Genomic DNA, 22,418 nt, shown 5'->3' on the forward strand with positions numbered 1-22,418 from the left:
TATCAGTGCCGCAGTTTTTGTAAAATCATTTGATTTTAGTAGTGCTCTTCCAGGTTTCTAAAGTTGCAAAAAGAGGAGATTTTAATCGTGAGTTCTATCTCAGGGCCCTGTGACTTACTACCTGCTAATATTAACAGACTAACTCCCTTCTGACATATTTCTTCCTTAGACTATGAATACTAATAGCATCAGGAATATTCATGATTTAATTCTACATACAAGTCAAAAAGTTATTATTCTTAGTTTTCTTGTCAGCTAGGTATTAGAATCGCACTAGTACAAATGTCCACAGTGTAGGGATGTGAAGACAAGAGACTAATTCTCAGTTTGCTTTTTTCATTTTAAAAAGACTTATTTTACTTTTGATTTTATGTGTTTGCATGTCTGTGTAAATATGTGCATGTTGTAAGGGCAGGAGTTTGTAGAGGTATGAGGTCCTTGATTTCTTACACACTGTTGTAAATGCCCTGATGTGGATACTGGGAGCCAAACTCTCAGGTCTTCTGCAAGAGCATCAAGTGTTTTAACCACTGAGTCACTCCCAACAATGAAAGGGAGTATTAAAATAGTCTGTGTTGTAAAGAACATCATAAATAGTTGTGGTTGCAGAAACTTCTAAAATAGCACCCATATCACATAAGCAGGAACACAATAGGAAGGGCTTCATCCTGACTAATTATCCTGCAAAGAGATCCTATGAACAGGTCATCTTTCTTGGGAAGAAGAGTAATCTCCATGACAGCATCAAGATTGGAGTTCAGTAAGCAGATCCTACACAGATATTTCCTGATGCTCAGAGGCAAGGCTTAGGGTTGAGAAAGTACAGAAAACAAAGAGAAATAAGGAATAGGATGAGAATTCATTTCTTTATATAGGCCACGTGTTTTACAGCATTTGCTTTAATAGCATAAAGCTGTGAAACATAGAATTAAGACAGACATTGTGCCTTCCTCAAATTCATGTAAACAGGAAGCACCTTTGTTATTTACAATCAAAATACAGGAGAAAAGAAAGATAGTCATAGAAACTGTCATTTATTTCCCATCGTAAGGGCAGTAAAAAAGCTTGCAGTCACTCAAAATGCTCCATTTCTCTCTTCTTCACCCATCTAGTCAGTCACCACTACATTTTGTTGATTGTGCCTCCTGATAGCCCATGATAGCCAGTGAATATTTCATATAACAAGGACCTCATGGGTCTTTGATGGCTGGCTACATGAATGTGGAATTTTTATTGGAGATTATGGTGCCCTCAGACAATGTTTCATATCTTACTTTTGACCCGTGCTAATTGTATAAAAATATATACTTTTATTCCCATTGCCTAAAGTCTTCTCATGACTCTCCAGTGTCATCCCAATGAAGTCCAAGTTCCTTTAAATGGCAGGCCAGATTGAACCATCTTCATTTCTCTTTATATTCTTCTCTCTAGAGTGTGCCTACAGATGTGTACATCAACCACACAATCATCAGCTGGGTTGAGATTTTCAAGCATTTCAATGACTTCCAATGCAATACACTCTTGGATTTGACTAAGTAAGTTCTCATTTGGACAATTTTACTCAAGAACAAAATTAAACTTTATATATTTAGAAGGGTGCTTCTTTTTTCTTTATCAATATAATTCAATATTTCCCTACATATGCCTTAACATATTGGTATGATCTATTCATTAAGATGACTCCTATTATCCCCATGGGGACTCTAGGTCCCTCAAATACATACACTCTACCCTAGTCATTTATATACTATTCGTAATTATGATGGAGTGTTAGGTGGTATGTATCCAATACATGTTTGGTGAATGGTTGGATAAAAAGGTGGATGGAAAAATGAATAGGACCTAGTATACCATAATTAATTATAATTTGGGGTCACAGAGATCTGGGTTTGAGAACCAATGGCACCACATGACTTGGTTATAACATGTACTTGTTTTCTTCTCAATCCTCTGACATAAAATATTTGAAAATAATAATACTAGGCAAATGATAAAGACTTTATGGGATTATTCACTTAAAACACATAGTATAATTGCTGGCACACAAATATATTCTATATGTTACTAATATTTCATTATTATGGATGACAATATGTTTAGAAAATTTTTATTTCTCATAACTGAACAAAAACTACTGAAGAGAGAGAATTTCTAGAAATAGAACTCTAAATACAGTGGAGAGAAAGGAAGATTACTGGGCAAAGAAATGAAACCTGACAAGGTCATCTGAGGACTTGTGCTTTAGAGATATTACTCAATAGTATCATTTGAAGATGTTTTAAAGCAGCCAGTTGGAAATGAGACTGGGTTGAGACTCAGATTTTACTGTCCAAACAATTAAGGTTGTTCTTTGGCAGTCAAGCCACAAACACTTCTGAACTCTGTCATAAATAATATTCCTCTTTATGATCAGTGATGCTTAGCTAGGTGCTGATAGGACTTAATTCTTGCAAAAACAAAGGAGAAGCAATTTCCTCCTGTACTTTCACAATACTTTGTACATATCTGCACTAAGCCTACCAGAGCTACTGGGTCATATTTTGTTGTCTGAATTATCCAATTTAATGTCAAATGTCTAAATAATATCAAATTTCCTCAAACATTTTGTATATACAAGCTGTTTTTAAGGATAATAATATAAAATAAAATCATCCAAATATATATCATAAAACAGCATCTTTTCAGACACCATGATGGTGACCTGAGCGGAGACTGACAATCAAACTTGTCACTCCTGCTTCTTTTCTCTAATCTACACATCCCAGTGTCCTTTGCAGGAAGTGCTCTTTTCCTTTTTTTAAGTCATATGTTTTGTTCTCGCAACTGTGACATCTAGTCACGCTCTGAAAACTTTTACAGAGCAATGTCTGTGCTGTGCCTGAATTCTGGAGAACAGATGCCCCTAGTTTTGGAGATGGATCAAATGAAAGTTCATGAATTTAAGAATGTGATTAGGAAACTTTGTTATATTTTAGAAAAATGTTCTCCAGAATCATTAGGAAATGCTTTTCAAATGACTTTCCCTTAATATTTCATCCTCTATATTTCTGTGTCACTTTCACATACATAGATTTTATTAATGAGTAACATTTTATACTTCGTGAGTATATTTCAACTGAAGACCATATTTTTATATTCTCCATGATGTGTTACATTTTTCACATTCAGAGCATGCTAACAATTAAAGGAAACCATGCAACCTAATTATAGTTCAGCCAAGTGCCAAATCTTGCAACATACACTAGGTTGAGAATTGTGAGTCTATGTAGGGTAAAATATGCACCATAGACATTATCCTTTGTATGAAATACATGGAAGAAAATATATTTTAGGTCATAAGATTTTTTTACCAAAAAAATTTATTGCAATGAGTCAGTTAAAAAAAAATACAAAACTAAGGTGACAACCTCCATTTAAATACTCCTCATTTATTTTAAAGAATAAAAAACAGAAAGTAAGATAAGGGGCCAGTATCACTAAACAGGAGGCTTCTTGCTTGCACAGAGAAGCAACTCATTGTACTTAGAGGTAGAGCTTGGTCTTCTGTACCACTTCTGAAGAGCCAAAGATCATGCATTATAAGTGAGATCATAACTGGTTAGGCTAGTTTACTCAGGATTTTTACAAATGTCAAAGAACAATTATATTTCTTCTTTGCACCAATGTCTGCCTGCATCTGATCCTTCCCTTTCTAACCCTTCTTAACACCCAGCAAACTCCCATTACTTACTTGGGATAATTTCTAGACTGAATGAAGGGCAGAATTTCAGAGTCTTGGCTAGATGGAGGCAGTAGTAAATCTCGGAATCGTTCTGTCAAAGGGGAAAACATATCAACTGTGAAAAATGAGTCATGAAAGTAATTTTAAATTAGAATTGATTTCTGCTGTCTCCATATAGTTTATGAATAAAATAATACAGTAACTGAAAATATTTTAAAAAGTTTATCTTTGGTATGGAGTTAAAATCTTATCACTGAAAGATCAGAAAACACACATATTACAACAAATATGAGAGTTGTACACTGTTAGTAATTTGGGTAATATGAGTTGAGAAACACCAATTATCATTCTTGTGTTACGTGGCAGGCATCTGACAGAAATCAGTGTCTTAAGGTCAATGTTAGGATCAAACATGTCATGATACACTGCTGATAATACAGAGCTGTTAAAACAGCTTGGAAGAGTGATTTAGGACTATCCTGGAAAGGTGAACTTTGCATTGACTAATTGCTAAATATTTCCATTCCATACTCTGCAGCAGCTTTCACAAGTAATTATGTAACAAGTATGAGGGTATTCATAGCAACATTTTTATAACAGTCATGAACAAAAATACCTAAATTTCTCATAAACATGAAAATGGAAACCTGTGTTATATTTGTATAATAGGATACTTACTAATGGAAGTGAAGTTGAATGCTTTCACATGTAACTAAAAACTGAATCATGTTAATACACTCTTGAGGGGGGATACACAGAATAGCATTCTGTTGAGATAGAAGGCAATGAAATGATGCATTGTTTCAGCACAACTCAGAGAAACCAGTGAAGGCAGGAATGAAGTAGTCAATTTCATTTCATGGTAACTTTTAGGAAGAGGTAGAAGTATTCCATAATACAGAAGCAAAAGGGGTATTGTAAGTAATTGTGAATACTTCATATGCACTAATTATGGCATAATGAATGAATTCTTGTTAATGTTTCAAATGTACTAATTATATTATCATGATACTTGAATGAATGAGTTTGGTGTAATCTAATGAGAAGAGCAGACCATGCACTAAGATTTATAATAGTGGACTTCAGGGAATTTAAAGTTCACAATGAAGGGAAGAAGGAGAAGGTATGACAGAGAAGGGAGGGAGGAATCTTGTCCAATTATACCTTAGCAATACTAACACTGCTTAGCTGCGTGCATTGCAGACACACTTAAAGTAACAAAAAACGAGGCAAGGCAAACCATCATGTTTCATTGTATCAGCCAGGAAATCAACAGAGTGAGTACTTTGACCAACTTATACAATCAAGCTGCACTAATATGCTAACCTCAAATTCCTATGCTGCTGTAAATTCACTAACACTAAAGATGGGCACTCTTCCTGAAATACTAAAAATCTACACTTGATGACAATGCCCCCTCCCACTTTCTGAATGTTACAGGGAGAGTCACTTGTAAGCATAAGCAGAAGGACAAAAAGTATAACTGAGAAAAAGGGGCATACAACTAACTTTCACATGTTCAACCAGAAACATTTCACACGTTTCCATTTTGTTTCTGTCTTGTCTTTACAACATACTGGGCAGTGAAGTAGTAGGATTCAAGTACGTCATTAGGTTTTCTAATTCTAGTCTGGTGTAGAGTTCCAAAGCTGCAGAACCCATTTTTTTCTTTTTGCATTTACTCTTCGATTTGAGTCCATGGTTTTTGAAAAATTACCTAATATTAATAGCTGTTATATTGTTATTTTAATCTATGAAGGTAGTATTGTTTGAGTGAAATGATATCAGCTCTTTTGAAATTTGAATGTTTTCTTCTTTTAAAATTACTTCTTTTATTATTTAAGGTTGTAATTAAACCATTTCCCCTTCCCTGTCTTCCCTCAGAAGCCTTCTATTTACACCTCACTCTCTTTTAGAGTCATGGCTTCCATTGCTGATGATGCATGACCTTGCCTTTTATCTTAAAGGAGTACTTTGATGTATTTAGTGTGTCTGAATATTTTAGTCATCCAATCCTTTTCTAAAATAAATAGATCCTAAAAATAAAACCTAGGACCAAAAGAAATCAAGAACTTTATTTATCATGTAAAAAATGTTTTGTCTAAAAAGTATAGCAGATTTCATTGGGGGCTACACGTATGAATAGAAATTTGGAGAGTGATTTCCAAGTCTGCTTAAACTAAATCAAATCAAACAAAACAAAAAATGTGAATTCTATTTTTCTTTTGAAACAGGGTTTCTGTGTAAACTTTAATGCCTGTTATCCTACTCTAATACATTATTTTCCCAGTGATGTGTTTGTCTCTTTTCATATATGCCCCCAAACCATTTGATTATAAACCCAGGGTGAAAAGTTTCTGAGAATAATATTATAGAAATAAATAATAATACACACATATATGCATAACAAGTTTGAAAAATATTAAGTGAACATTACTAAAAATCTCTCACCTGTCTTGTATGACTGTTAGGAAAAGTTCCCAGATACAAAATAAATATCTAATAGCTTGAAATTTTGTTTTTTTAAATTTTTTTATTATATGAATAAGCTCCAAAATGTGATCAGTTAGGGTTTCTTTTTCTATTCCAGTATATTCACTATTTATGTTTGTTTGTCCTTTATGCAAATAAAGGTAAATTATGTGTGATGCTACATACAGCCTCTCAAATTTCTGCCATCAATTATCAGCATCCATTCCATTCTTCATCCAATTCCACAGAAAACATAATTTGACTTTTCATTTGCTGAGAAAGAAAAGCAAAACGCTATTTCTCATGCAGCAAAATGCTAAAGTTAACTTGCTTCCTCAGCTGACACAGGATTTCCTTTGAAAAATCTGTTTTCCAGAACCACTGTTCAGGCCTTTCACAGGGCATCTTAGAGGAAGTTATTAAAGCCACTGACAAGAGCCAAGGGATTTGCTGCCATGATGCTGTGATGAGCTGACTAATGAGGAAGAGATGTCTGGAAGTGATTTCCCACCAGTCGGGGATTCCTTAATTGACACAAACTTCTACAGACTTTCAACTTCTTTTTATTTCTCTCTAACTTAATCAACAAAAAAGGCCTGGAAGATATCCTATACATGATTACATTAATGTACACAGCATATATAATCATGACACAATATAGCTAATTATTCAAGAACAAAATAAGAAAAAATACTTCCCAGGTTAAAAATTTTGTTTTGATACATTTAGTATGTCTCAGTTTATTTTCACCTTTGTGAGAAAATGATGAATCTTCCAATTATTGGCAATGTGCCGTATACTAACTACAACAGGGTTTTACGTAACAGCAACAAAAACCATGGGAATCTATTCATGTTATGATAATTAAATATCCCTATCACTACAAAGAAGGGGAAGATGAAATGGTTTTAAGAGAAAAATCGACACTGATGAATGTTTTTCCTTTGTAGCCAAAGAAGAGTCTTTTGATTACAGAACTTAATTAGTCTCCTTGCTAAGATCCTGGGAAGGAACGTATTTGCTGGAGGGACCCTACCAGGCATATTTTGGCAACTTCAAATCATTGTGTTTCTGCTTTTTTTTTTTTTCATGTCTGCTTCACCATTATCTCCAATATGAAAATGAATGCTTCACTTATTGTAAATACTCAACCACCACAGGTAAGGAAGGAAGTCATGTAAAGCACCCTTCAAAGGTGATAGCATTGACACCCAAAAATAAGGTATTTCTTACATTTATATGAATATATACAATTTTATCCTCTTTCTTTTAATCTTTATACTACATCTAATTTGCCATTTTAGTTGTCCTTTTCAAAAAGCTTCCAAATCAAATCCTTAAAGGGCACTGAAGCTCCCCATGCCACATTTGATCTTTCTTAGTTATAAAAATAACTGGGATACGTCAGTCATGGTGGTGCACACCTATAACATAACATTTGGGAAGAGAATTGAAATAAGAGCCAGCTGTGGCTACACAGTGAGATTCCATCTTGAAAATGCATAAGAAAAGTTTTTTTTTCTTTTTTCTTTTTTGGATTTTCAAGACAGTGTTTATCTGTGCAGGTTTGGAGCCTGTCCTGGAACTTGCTCAGTAGACCAGGCTGGCCTTGAACTCACAGAGATCCAACTGCCTATTTCTCCCAAGTGCTGGGATTAAAGGTGTGTGCCACCAACGCCTGGCAAGAAAAGAAATTTTAAAGTAAACGGAGGAATATAACCTGTAGTAGTAGAAGTTCTGTTGTCAAGGAAATAGACTCTAGCCATAGACAATATAAAAAGAAACTGTAAAAGTGATTCTATTATGATATTTATGAGATCTTACATTTATTTTTTTTTAAGAAAGAAAGCATTATGTTTAACAAGGAAAGCATTATGTCAGTTATGTGACTGTTGGTCTTTGCAGTCAACTGGAATGCAATGAGAGATATGCTCAAATATCACTGTGTACCTCAGGAGGCCTTTCCAGATAGGATCCACATGTGAGAAAATTAGAGAGTTTTGGGGAGAATGCATGGCTGGAGAGAGAAATGTTAGTGGCTCTTTCCGAGAAGTTGGCACTCTGGTTGTCAAAGAAGTCTGAGGAAAACAGTGTTTGCAGCCTGTGAGCCTTTTCTTTCTGAGTCAGTTCGAATTTTGCTACTACCACTACACTCCAGCTTCTTCACCCTTTTGATGAAGCATCAACACCAGCAACTTCCCAGGAAGCTTCAGTCTTAGATTGAGACTTTCGAGCTTCCTGGACTGGGAAGCTATTTGGTTCTCTGCTCCAGTGTCCAGATAACAATGGTTGCATTACCTAGAAGCTGAGGTATTAGCCAGTCTGAAACATATTCCCATTTTCTGGTCTCTCAATCAGTCTATGTATCATGTACCTTATCTATCTATCTATCTATCTATCTATCTATCTATCTATCTATTATCTATTAATCATTTATCTATCATCTGTCATCTACCTACCCTCTATCTGTGTGTCTCTCTGTCTGGGATCATTTGCATATACACACAAATTCTTTCAGTTCTTATTTTATTATACTGTGATTCTTTACAGTGATTTCATAATGAAATTTTAAATTATTTTCTAACACTGACTAATCTTTGTATGTACTTTACAATACTTGGAAGCAACAGAAATCATCTGTTATCAGAAATGATTTCTAACAAGAATATATTCCATATTTTCATCAACAAACATACACAAGAAATACCATTGTGGAGGCTGAAAGGATGGCTCAGAGTATAAGAGCACTGCCTGCTCTTCCAAAAGTCCTGAGTTCAATTCCCAGCAACCACATGATGGCTCACAACCATCTGTAATGAGATCTGATGCCCTCTTCTGGCCTGCAGGCATACATGCAAGCAGAACACTATGTAAATAACAAATAAACAAATCTTTAAAAAAAAAAAAATAGAAGGTATCACGGGGTGGTGGTGACACATGCCTTTAATCCCAGCACTTGGGAGGCAGAAGCAGGAGGATCTCTGTGAGTTCGAGGCCAGCCTGGTGTCCAGAGCGAGTTCCAGGATAGGTTCCATAGCTACACAGAGAAACCCTGTCTCAAAAACCAAAAAATAAAAATAGAAGTTATCATTGTGACATGGAAACTTATACACTAGATTATTTGTAGTGGTCATTTCATAGTATATACCAAATGTTATATTGTATACCTTGACTATACACAATGAGTTTATTAAAAGAAACAATAATTAAAACACCCTAAACTCATAAGAAAGCATAAACCCTCACCTACTTCAGCCTTTAGTACTAATTTTCAAAGTCAGTAGAAGAGCATGTGTCTACATGTCTCTGCTTGCCTTGGACACCTTGATTTATGCCTGCTTCCTGACAACCTGATCTATGTAGTACTCATTTCATGTTACTATCTTATAATTAAACAAGAAGAAAGTATGCTAGTTGTGATGTGGTCAGTAGAGATTTTTCTCATATTCCTCTTCAAAGGGCTTGTTGCTTATCTATAGAGAATGCAGTCAGACAGACATCATGAGCTTTAAGCTCTTTCTGAATTGGCCTTATATGCAAAGGCCGTGATTTCCCCAGAAGAGTACACAACAGTAAATGCACAAGGCAAGGATCCTCCAACCCTACACAACAAGCAGTTCTGATTATCAATATTGTCTCTAAAGCTTAATGTACTTGTATCTGCATTGAATTGACCCTGTACAGTAGCAGCTTCTCAAATTCTCCCTTATCCAATAACTCTTTGTTCTTCTTGTAAAGGTACTGATTCCTAATAATCATGTTACATTAAACAAACAAAACACAGCACCAGCTTCTTTGGAAAACAATTTGCAAAAGATGAGACTGGCAGGTCACCATTTTGTACAGAGAGATTTTCTATGAAATTTGCCAATACTAGGTAAAACACATGTGTATGTCACTAAGAAGGACCAAGTTCACGAATAAACCATTTCCCATGTTTCAGACGTTTCACAATCATCTGAATTGCACATTAGATGCTCACTGTTAAAAAAGTCTTCTCAGACACAGATTCCTTGGAACAGGTGCCACTATCTGATATAGCCTAAAGCTTGGTGCAATGCAGTTTTGTACACTTTTATAGAATGATACAAAGCACACGTTATACTAGAGTACCTGAGCATCTCCTTGATTCCATTTTTACTTGTTAGACAAAGAATCCTGAGAGGATAGTAGGATTTCCCTGCTACTTCATGTCTGGTACTCAGTGAGTTAAAAGTAAAGTTTAGGAGACACAGATATTATAGAAAGACACCCCAATTATTAGAAATGCTAACTCCACTAGTCTGGAAGGTCAGAATTGCAAACTTGGCTGAACATGTTGACAATTTAGAAAAAAATAAAGGAAAGAAATAGAAAAGAAGATTAAGAAAGTTTTATAATATGCATAGAGAAAATCCTCCCAATCCATTGTACTACAAGACAAATTAAATACATTTGATGAAATTTTCCCTTTTCTCCCATCTGAATAAAGGCCAAAAAACTCTAATGGAAGACATTTTAGAATTGGGAGTAATTTATGGAAGTTGGGGTTTTACTTTATGTTCTACTTCTGTTCCCCGGCTCAACAAAACATTTATTAATTGGTTATTATTTGCCACATGCTATGAATATAATTCTCATCAAGGCAACTTTGATTACTGAAAAAACTGCTGAAAACAAACACCACTGCAAAGTTATTACAGATGCTGGATGAATGGGGTGTCAGTGGGATTATAGAATGACTTAAAGAGGAAAAAAGAAGCATTACTCCTACAGCCTTAAAAACTATGGCTTTCAAGTTTTGATGTTTGTTTACTTAGGAAAAATATGCACAGTAATCTTACCAAAAGAGATTACTTATAATAATGGAAATTAAAGAGCAGACTTAGAGACAGCTATATAAACTAAAGAGATAAAGGATAAATTCGTTGTTCTGAAAAGATTGTTTAAATCAAATAATTTCGTTCATTACCATGGTAACTAGTACTGAATAACAATAGCTTCTATTTAAAGTATTGCTTTCAAAACAAGATTAAAGGCATCCAAAGTAGACTACTTTGGATAGATCAAGAAATCTATATCTAGAGCAAGAATATTTTCTTTTTAAAAATATAGCCAAACCTCCTTTAATAAAACTCAAAAGGAAGGAGGCAACAATTTTAGAAGAAAAATGTTATCTGTCTGTTTGGGCTTTTATAAAGAGTACTTTGTGCAAATATTAAGGCCATTGTAAGAGCAAAACAAAATACAACCTCATTCTGTCTTATATACAGATACAAAAAACAACCTAATGAACACACTTTTTAGAAGACAACATAAACACAATACATGTATAACCAGAGCTAGTAATTGAGTTGCACCAGCTGGACCAGAGAAGAGGCATAACACTCCCCCGTCTTGGCTATAGCTCCTGAACTATATTCCTTCCTATTAGATTCTCTAAATTTTATGAAAATGTTTCTACCTTCATTGCCATTTAATACAGAATAGAGATATTTTAGACTTTACTTACATGAAAAGGTTTATAGCTTGACATCAATAAAGAGCCAAAAAATGATTAGAAACAATTTTCTCAATTTTGTTTGTCATTGGTAATAAGATTAATAATCAGACAGGACAGTCCTGACAATCCACAGGTAAGTTGGCTAGCAAGAAGGAGAGACAAAACCCCAAAAGAAGCAATAAATAAATAAATAAACAAAAAATAACAAAACTCCCACCAAGTATTTTTTGGTTTGCTGGTTTCTACAGTTTTCTTTTGAGACAAAATCCTCTGTTTACTTGTCTTTCTTTCCTCCCTTTCTGCTTCTATCTAAGGAGTGCACAGTGAGAATAAACCACACATACCATCTGCATGGCTCCACACCTGCTACATTTAATCACATCATTTCGGAAGCCAGACAATGCAGTATTAGAAGGGAAACTATTTTCAATGGGCCCTTATACTTTTAAGGGATGCAGTGATAAAAGTCTATCCCCTTGAGACCCACTATTCTGCTTCCTATTTGTTACACATACAATTTTAAAAAGTGAAATAAGCTTTTGGAAACTGCAAACAGACTTCTTGGCCTCTAAACACATCAATGATTCACTGTCTACAACTGGATTTCTCCTAAAATATGAATTCTCCTTTCTTGCTGTGGATGCTAAGTTATAACAACAAAAACATTGAAAAGGAAAAGAAAGAAAACACAGGTTCTAGGAAAGTGAAAGCAAATATCAGAGGCACTTTTGCATAAACACATTATTGCTACTAAGTTTTCTTCAACACAATCCGCCTTTTAAGGAAAATGGTATACTTAACAATTGTCACAGCAAATGCATTTTTAAACAGTGTTGGCACTGAACAAAAGAAACACCTCAAAGTGATCAAGGCTCAGCTTGATACTAATTCAGTTTTTGCTTTCAGCACAGACTCTAATACCACCTACGCTCATATTCAAAAAGGAATAGGCAATTTTGCTCAGAACTAAAAGGGAATGCAAGAAATTTTGTGTATGTATGTTTCGAATGTGTACTCACCTAAAACCTGGGCTATGAAAATTAATACCATGAATCATGGTCTTTTGAAATCTTTCAAAACCAACCCAGCAGTGAGTCCTCTGTGTTCTTGAATAGAGGGCATACTGGCCAAAGAAAAGCCTATAGAAGCACATGCACCAGGAAAGAGCAGCAAGTAAACTATGCTGGTCCAGGAGATGAGACAGTTTGCTTAACCCCAGACTTCCTCTTTCATTTGCTTTCCTACTACCAGGACCGTTTTTCTTTTACCTCTGGTCTTTAATCAATTTCTGCTCAAGATTTAGGAGCCAACTCAGAGGCTCATTCTTTGAAAAGGCTTGACTGGTCATGCCGAACCACAAAAATATTTTCACTGAATTGCCTGACCTCACAGTTGATGGTGAGAGATTACACATAATGAAGGCTAGGCAGTAGGGTCAAGATTCTTCATCTGCCGTAGGACATAAAGTCCAGTTTATTTCCACTCTGGCCATCGAGTGCACTTAACTACTTTGGCAAGGGGGTCTACATTGTCTGTTAAAAATCTTAGCATATTATTCAGTTTTTAGTAATTCCTAGTGGGGGTAATCCTAACATTACTACTGGTCCGAATCAGTTTGGATATCACCTTTGTCCATTCTACAATTCTATATTGTTAGCTTAATGTAACTCTTCTAATCTGTGTAAAATAGGGCTTTGATGCACTGGGTGGACTCAGTTGGGGTAGCGAGCCAGTTGGATGGAGGTGTGTTCTCCAGACATATATAGTATAGGAAAAAACAAGAGAAAGGAAAAAAAATCAATGTATCTGATGGGCATAGAAGTTAATCAGACTAAAAAGAGGCTAGAATTTGAATGTCTGTGGTGGTTTGAATGAAAATGATCCTTATAGGCTCATATATTCGCATGCTTAGTCCCCAGTTCATAAATTATTTGGAAAATCAGAAGGTGTGGCCTTGTTTTGAGGAGTCTGGTCCTGTTGTAGGAGCTGTGGTTTTGTTGCAGGAGTTGGAGCCCTGGTTGCAGGAGTAGGGCCCTGTTGCAGGGCGTGTGTCACTGGGAGTGACCTTTGAGGTTTCAAAAGCTCATGCCAGGCCCAGTATGTCACTGTCTAACTGGTGTCTACATATCAGGATGTAAAGCTCTCAGCTACTGCTCCAGCACCATGTTTTTGTGCCTCTGACCTTGATGATCATGGCTAAGTCTCTGAAACTGTAAGCAAGCCCCCAGTTAAGTGCTTTCTTTTATACATTGCCTTGGTCATGGTGTCTTCCCACAGGAATTGAATACCAACATAAAGTCAGTCTAGGATATGGCAGAGATAATCTCACCCTCAACCTAGAAGCAACAAGAAGTTACTACTGAGTTTCAAGAAAAGAGTCTTAACATGATGTTTTTAGATTTCCAAACTATAGTATAAAGAATGAATTCAAAGTGACAGATTTAATGCTTTTTTTTCAGAAGTGGTTTGATGTCAATTAAAATCCAATTTAGCACCTGCTCAACTACTGATTTGCAACAGTGAACCATAACTGCAAAAGAAATCACAATTATTTTAAATTATCTTATTTCAATTTAGCAACACACATCTCAGAGGACTACTTGGCACAACTGAGAAGAAACACCAGGATTCCCTCATCAATTTCACATTCCAAGTGGTCACTGTGTCTTCCTTCTCATCAACATTATTGCACACATTCCTTATCCTCAATTCTCAGTGTTAATCCTACCATTTATTTCCATTATAATTAGAAAGAACCAAAACAAAAATTCTATTTCGTTCATCCAAATCTACTAACTGACCCCTAGTCATCTTCTATAAACATCTTCTCTGCCTACCTCCTTTTAAAAAGGGAGAAGTGTTCATGAAGTTCAAGTCTGCCACATACATATTGGATCAAGTCTCTTTGGAGGCACTTGTGGACTTTGATTGCATAACTGTAAATTTCTGTCTCTCTGCCAGTATAAATCTTGCCCTCTATACTTCATTCTGGCTATCCACATCACTCAGTGGTATAATTAAATATGCTGCAATTATTTCAGTAGTTATACACTATATCAATATGTCCCTAGGTGCCTTATCCTTATAAGGATATAAGAAACATTTGTTACAACTGTTCAACTCTATTTTGAAGTATAAACCTGTGGCCTGTAAATCAAATGCTCTTTATTCTCTTCTAATCAACTGGCTAGTCACCATTGTCAGAATGTCTCAGAGTTTAGTTCTCCAGTATAGTTCTTCTTGAACTATGAATTCTTCAAGAGGTGAGTCAGAGTCACTTCTTAGGAGAAGTTTTGAGTAATTATTAAAATTTTAAAGTATTTTTTCACAAAATGGTTATCAGAATTTACTGAAATTAAAAGGGAGGGATCAGGAAGATTAGATATTCAGCAATGCTGTGGAAAATACCATATCATGCAATAACTGATTCCCTTATAGAATACATAGAATGTGCTGAATATCACATAAATTGAAAAATCAGTTATAATTATCAAAATGAAAAGTTTTCAAATAGGTTACTTTTCAAATTAAACTTCTAAGATAACAGCTACTGTTTAAACTAAAGGCATAGTTCTACGTTGTGTGCACAACTAATTGAAAAGATGTATCTCATTATGGAAAACACGTCATAAGTCCCATGAGTTACATTTGTCAACCTTAACCTCAAAATAATTTAATGTGGTTATGTCTAACTTACAAGGAGAACTACAAATTTATGAAAGTACTTAACACATGTAGCATATGTCCAATCTTAGTCTTTTCATGAAAAATCAACAGGAGGGCTCCTGAAGCATGCCTGCTTGATAGTGATGTAGACAGCATCTCTTTTGTGGATGTTTGTCACTAAATTTGCATTTAACATTTTTTATACTGTTGTTAATGTGGCTTTGTGTAGTAAAAGCAAATCCACAGTGTTTCATTGTCCTTAATTCTCACTTCAGATTCTATAAGTTAACCATATCTAATTATTATTGCAAACTATAATGGACAATATGGACATTTTATAATCATTAATCAATAAAAAGTCATTATGTGGTACATATAATATTCACTCTATCTAATGTCTATCTATGATTACCTACCTGTTGGTTATTGAATTTGTTCACAGCAAAAATTTAGATTAATTATGGATGGATATTGTGTATATAACACTTTTGTTGTGGAAACACAAAAAAATCTTTCTTAAAAAACTATTTAAACCAGTAAGATAGCAGAATAAAATGCTAATTCTGAAATTATTGTACAATAAGCATATCTAGCATAGGTAAGATATTTTTAGACAGAAGTATAGTCATATAGGTTCATATGTTTGAAACATATATATGATAAATTATAGAAGAAAAACAAAAAAAACAAAAACAAAATACCAATTCAATTCCTTTGACTATCTTAAACATCAATCATTGCAAAGGGGAAAAATTAGCACAGGTTTTATGATTCCTCTAAGTTTAATGGGTAACTCATGCAATCAGGAGATCTGATTCCTAATGAAAATGCAGACAAGTATGAAACTAGGTGCCTCTTCCTCTCCTGCTATGTAGCTATTTCATTTACACCTTGTACATCTTATATAGTAGGTTTCTCTCGGAAATGTCAGTATGGAACAGACCTAAATCTTTGCTTTATTTCATATTTACTTCCCATGGCAGAGCATGTTTCATCAAAGCAAGATCACTGACAAAAGCCCACAACAGGAAACCAGAGAGATGGCTCAGCAGGTAAATGTGATTGTAGTTCAAACACAGTGACTCCCATCCTAATCTAGTTGGGGAGGAAAGAACGTTCTCCCACTTGTTACCCTATAACTCCCACATGCACTTTATGGCTTATTTGCAGTTGCACACACACAGACACGGACACACACACACACACACACACACACACACACACACACACACACACCGTAATATACATAAACACTAATAAATAAGCAATATCACTTCTTTAAAAGGCTTCTAATGTTCACTTCTATACATAGTGCTATGTTCATAATTTTAATTTTGGAGGAACACTCAGTGATTTCTGATCTCAGCAGAATGTTCTCATTTTTCCTTCAATAATTGTGACTCTGGTGTTTCCTGGCAGCTAAATCTCCCTTTGAAATATTGTTTAAATGAGTGACAGAATTATTTAGGGCATGTCTACATGCATGCTTGGCTCCATTATGTGTATAAAATGTCTTACTTCAGGGAGAACTTAGCTCTCTGAATAGAATGATGTTGCATTTGTCTGAAAGGTAGAGCACATTTTAAAAATGATGGCAAAATTGACAATATTATATGCTACCAGTGGAGATAATTAAAATAAACATTGAAGTAATTGTTTATTTTAACCAGCTACCAGTGATCAAAAATAAATCTGAGAAAAACTCAGACACAATAGCTAGTAACTAGCTATCATGAAGCTTTTCCTTAGGCTTATGAATTAAATTATATTTTTGTTCTTTTCCTTTAGGTACAGAAGTCTATCAATTACCATTCTTAATTTTTGCTACATTAGGATCTTATTGGCAAAAATTTCCCCCATTTTTTATTTCTAAAACAATGTCAAAACAAATTCAATTATTCCAATAATTCCTGGTATATCATAAAAATTAACCTTCCCATGACATAACCTCTATAGATGGACTGTTGTCATCACTTTTGGATGCCGCTGCATAACTTTTATCTGCTTAAGCCTATATTTTGTGACTCCAAGAAGGTTATTAGTTCTCAATGTTTTTTTTTTTTTCAGTCAATCTTTGTAATTGATTTAGGTTTTTTTCTTGTTTAGATGCATGCTGAATATTTTCTCCATTTTTCTCAACTCTCATCTTCCAAACTCAGTGCCTTTAAACACAGAGAAATTTATTCACATCACACATTTTACTACATGATATAACCTTGTTACATAAATGACCTTTCTCCTCATTCCAGAATATTCCCTTGTTATCTCAAATCCTAACTTTTTCTGATTTTTTTGTTTTTCTTTTTGAGACAGGGTTTCTCTGATTTTTAAATTATTTCTTTCCTTCCAATGATAATTTCTTAAATTTTGTTCACAGCCATTCTTTTCTAGGTTTAATACACAATCCTCTGATTCCCTCAGCCCTGTTTCCAAGAATATACAAGTCTTCCTTTGATCCTAAAAGGGGGAACTAGCAACTCACTATTGCTACTTTTAATGGAGAGTTTCACACTCTTCAAAGGTTCACCAAAGTCTCCAGATTAGTGTGAATTCATCTGATCTTCACCAAGCTGAACCCAAATTCTTACTCCAACAAACTAGTTACTTTAATTTGGTTGACACTTTTATTTTGTTTTTGCTTCATTTTGCATCACTTTGGTGTACTTGGTTTTTGTTTGATTCACAAATATGGTTAATTATTATCTTTGCTGATTGTGGGGCAATTGTCTTGTAAATTTTACATCTTTCCTTACATCTTCCTACATTAGCCCAATGTCTAAACTTTAAAAGTATATATCCTCTCCATGAATTTTCTTATTTTACCCCTAGACTGCACTAAATCTACTCAAAGGAAAGTGTTGTTTTTTGTAAATGCATTTTAAAATGTTATGTTCTTTCTTATACTTTCATTCTTTTCTTCTGACAGCACTTTAAAAAAACCACAAGCCAGTATTTCCTAGGCAGACATTTGTCAGCCACTGTGTTGGATCAGGAGAATATAATAACAAATAATACCTCATTTATTTGTTTGGGACTCAACATAATGAATTTCTCAAATAATGAATGCACTTCTTAAATAGATGTCTAAAGTATCATCAAAAGACCAGCCATTAAAATTAGTAACTATTTTCTAAACATGTTATGGAGTCAGAGATGTAAGGAAAGGTCATTATTGAGTGTTTTATCTTTTTCTCAATCCAAACCATTTATTTAAAATTTTACAACTTTGTGTATGTATACAACAGTTATGACATGTGTGTGAAGTTCAGAGGGAAACTTGAAGAAGTCAATTCTTTCCTTCTACCAAGTGATTTCTGAGTTTCAAACTTGGGCCCTCAAGCTTGACAGCAAGTTCCCTTACCTTTTCAATCAACATTCTACCTAAATGTTGATTATTTTCAGGTTCAAATCCACCATGAATATTAAAGTCATGATTCCAATAAATAGGTTTTAGCATTCTTACTACTGCCAGTAGGAAATCCCATAAATAATGTATTATATATAATTACTGACACTCATATTATTCTGATTCCATAAATAAATCTTATAAGAAAATCATATAGACATTAAAACTAAATAAGCAAAGAAACAATTAAATTGCTCAATATCTTTCTAACTTTCCATACATTTGAGTATTTATTTTGTTGGTACATTTTGTTATGCTCCGTTCTTTTTAAGGCATTTAAAGCTCTTCAGTGGTACATACCTGTCCAGTCTCCCACTACTTTAAAGTGGACACCAAATGTTGCTTTGGTTTCAGTAGGACACTGAAAAAAAATACTGGAATCAATTAAGATTGTTATATACTAGAAGTATATGATCTGATCAAAACTTTTATCCTGACAACAAGCCCCCAGATCAACAGCTAATGGGAAAGAAAAAGATAAAACTTATATGATAGAAAAAAATGTTAAGGAAAAGATAAAATTTATATGACAGAAAAATCAATACTGACTGATGATTAGGACAATTGAATTTCTCTGAAGACCCATAAATAACATATAAAGCAGAAAATACAGACAAAATTTAATAGTATATCCTATTGAAATATAAATCCTGTTAAAACATTTATGATGTAAAATATAAGAGTTAGAAGGAAGAACTAAGAACTGAAGAATAATGATCTTTGTGTATCTTACTCATAGATATTATGTAGTTTGCATAGTGACAAATGAGAATGAAAAATTGTGTATTTTCTATGTCCAATATAATACTGGTCAAAATACATCTAATACATTTTGTCTTTTCATTCTCAGGAAAAAAAACCTGCATGGCACCTATAGAGGCAAATGAGTTTCAAAATGGAAGTAAAAAATATTATTCTGTGGTTCCATATTAAGATAAAATAAAAATTACCCAGGCAATCAAAGAGACATAAATTTCAGCAGGTGATGAGGAAAGATTCCATTCATTTTCCAGATAACTAATTACTTATTTACAATCCCCAAACTTAACATTTTTCAATACTGGGTATTTTTTCCCAATTCATTTGATAGTGTTAAGTAACCTGAAGTTATGACAGGATGTAGATTATAAACTTTTTGGCATGGAACTCATCAAGAAGTATTATCCTAATAACTTCCCAATTGATTTAGGAGTGTTGACTAATGTCTTGTTGGAGAGACTCACATTTGGAGGGCATATACCTATTAAATCCATGAAACTGAAAATAAAATCTAATAACTATAGATGATTATCTGCTAGTGAAGACTCAGCTTGAATCAAGTACTATTTGTGAAGAACTGTATAACAATTGTATCTATTTAATGACATATTAACCTTGAATAATGTCTTTTATAAATGAGGATACTAAGCAACTAACACATACACAGTAGTAGTAGATTTGGGGGAAAGGACAGGTGAGGGGGGAGAAATGGAAGGATGAGGAAAACTGTGGATGTAATTATGAGTGAAGAACATAAACATAACAAACAAAAGTACAAGACCGAATTTAGACTGGGCCTATTAGATTTAGGTTTTAAATATGGCAAACCAGTATCTTCATTAAAGCAAAGGTACAGAAAAGAGGTCATATAAAAATCTGGGATGGAAAATAGTTGAGATCTCCTGGGTTTACTTGGAGGGGATATAGAAGGGTGGGGATGGTGGAATGGAATATGAGCGACCAAGAAGATGGAGTTAGGGAGAAACCTAGGCTAGGGAAAATCTCAGGATGACCCCAGCTAAGATTCCTAGCAATAAAGGAGAAGGTCTGTGAATAGGCCTTCCCCTTTAATCAGATAAATTACTGCCCTAATTGTCATTATAGAACCTATATTCAGTAACTAATGGAAGCAGATGTAGTGACCAAGCATCCAAGCACTGTGCTGAACTCCTGGAGTTCAGTTGAAGAGAGGGAGGAAAGATCATAGGAACAAGGGGGCTCAAGACCATCAAGACCATGATTGGGAAAACCACAGAGACAGCTGACCCAAGCTAGTGAGAGCTCATAGACTATGGACTGACAGCTGGGGAACCTTCATAGGACCGAACTAGACCCTCTGAATATGGGTGACAGTTATGTGACTTGATCTGTTGGGTGGACCCCTGGCACTGACACAAGGACCTAACCCAGGGACATGAATTGACATTTTGGAGCCCATTCCTGATGCTGGGATACTTTGCTCAGCCCTGATACAGGGGAAGGGGCTTGTTCCTGCCTCAACTTGGTATGCCAGGGTTAGGACTCCCCAAGGAAGGCCTTACCCATTATGTGGATTGGATGGGGGTGGGAAGGAGGGAAAGCAGGGGGCTGTGGGAGAAGGGACGGAGGGCTTACTTGGGTTGGTATGTAAAATGATAAATAATTTTTTTAAATTAAAAAAAGAATCTCTAGCTTTCCCTGTTCTTTGTTAACACGTCTATTGGTAATATCCTTGTTTAGTCATGTTTAAGCAGCCAAGATGGTGAGACTTCATGGGTGTAGTAGTTTTTCTGACATTTCTAAGAGACACAATCTTACACCAGTTCCCTGTTTTCCTGGCTCTTACAATCTAGCTACCCCCTCTTCAGCAATGATATCTGAGTCTTAGATACAGGGGCTGTGTTACAGACAAAGAACTACAAGCAACAAAGGAATGTTGAGAGTGGGAAAAACCCCACATAATTGGCTAGCCAATACCAAATTGTCATCAAAGGAAACATGCACACACAAGCCACATTATATGGACTGAGCAGGTTATATTGATATGTTTAGGAACAAACACCACACACACACACACACACACACACACACCACACACAGCAACAGTTAAAGAAAAAGAGGCCATTAATTTGAATGAGAACAAGGTGGGGGTGTGTGAAAAGAATTGATTGGTGAAGGGAAAGAGAAGGAAAATGATGTAATTATATTATAAAGTTAAAAATTTAATTCCTACCCCCACCCCCAAAAGGAGAATGAACACTCTGTAGAGAAGTGCAGTAAGGAAGATAAGGATACAATACAGAATTTCCAAACTGATAATTTAAAACTGATTTTTCTGGCAGTATCATTGCTGCTACCAAGAATATGTAATATTAGCTGATTTTAAACACTGAAAATACTGTTTTAGCCATTATTATACTAAATCAAGTATTTGTAAATTCATGCATCACATTTATAATGGTGATTCTCAATTTATTCCATCTACATTCTCGTAATGGACAACTCTAATAGAAATCCAATTTTCATTAGTAATTTTAAAACTATCATGTTTGCAAATTACCCACCACTTTTACTTAATTAACATAGCCGACTACATAGTAAAAGATGGAGCTTGCCTAAAACAAGAGTCTCAAAAATGTTATAAGAGACCAGTGTGACTGTGTGTGTGTGTGGTATTTGAGAGTACAATTGCCCATATATAGTCTAGATGTTGGTGTCTGGTCTTTTTTCTAGCATTCTCCACTTTATTTTTTTTAGACAGCATATTGTCACTGAACTGCAAGTCTTCAATTGTCAAGGCCCAGGGTCCTCCTTTCTCGTGCTTCTTTCCAGGGCTAGGGTGACAGAATGGCAAGGCATTTACCATCTACAGGTGCTAGGAAACAAACTTGGGTCTTCATGCTGGTGCTGCAAGCACTTTACCGACTAAACAT

General features: G+C 34.9%; 1 protein-coding gene across 6 annotated transcripts in view; it reads right to left on the reverse strand.

The window, feature by feature from the left end:
* Nox4 (NADPH oxidase 4) overlaps positions 1–22,418 on the reverse strand; it is a 143,770-nt gene that overhangs the window by 32,072 nt on the left and 89,280 nt on the right. For all 6 annotated transcript variants that reach the window (XM_027407585.2, XM_027407584.2, XM_027407586.2 and 3 more), the window contains 2 exons: positions 19,048–19,108; positions 3,731–3,812 (listed from right to left, as the gene is read on the reverse strand). In XM_027407585.2, coding sequence (XP_027263386.1) covers positions 3,731–3,812; positions 19,048–19,108 — 143 coding nt within the window. The remainder of the gene's footprint in view (positions 1–3,730; positions 3,813–19,047; positions 19,109–22,418) is intronic.

Source organism: Cricetulus griseus, chromosome 3 (assembly GCF_003668045.3).
Source record: "Cricetulus griseus strain 17A/GY chromosome 3, alternate assembly CriGri-PICRH-1.0, whole genome shotgun sequence".
In the NCBI taxonomy this organism is placed as follows: Eukaryota; Metazoa; Chordata; class Mammalia; order Rodentia; family Cricetidae; genus Cricetulus; species Cricetulus griseus.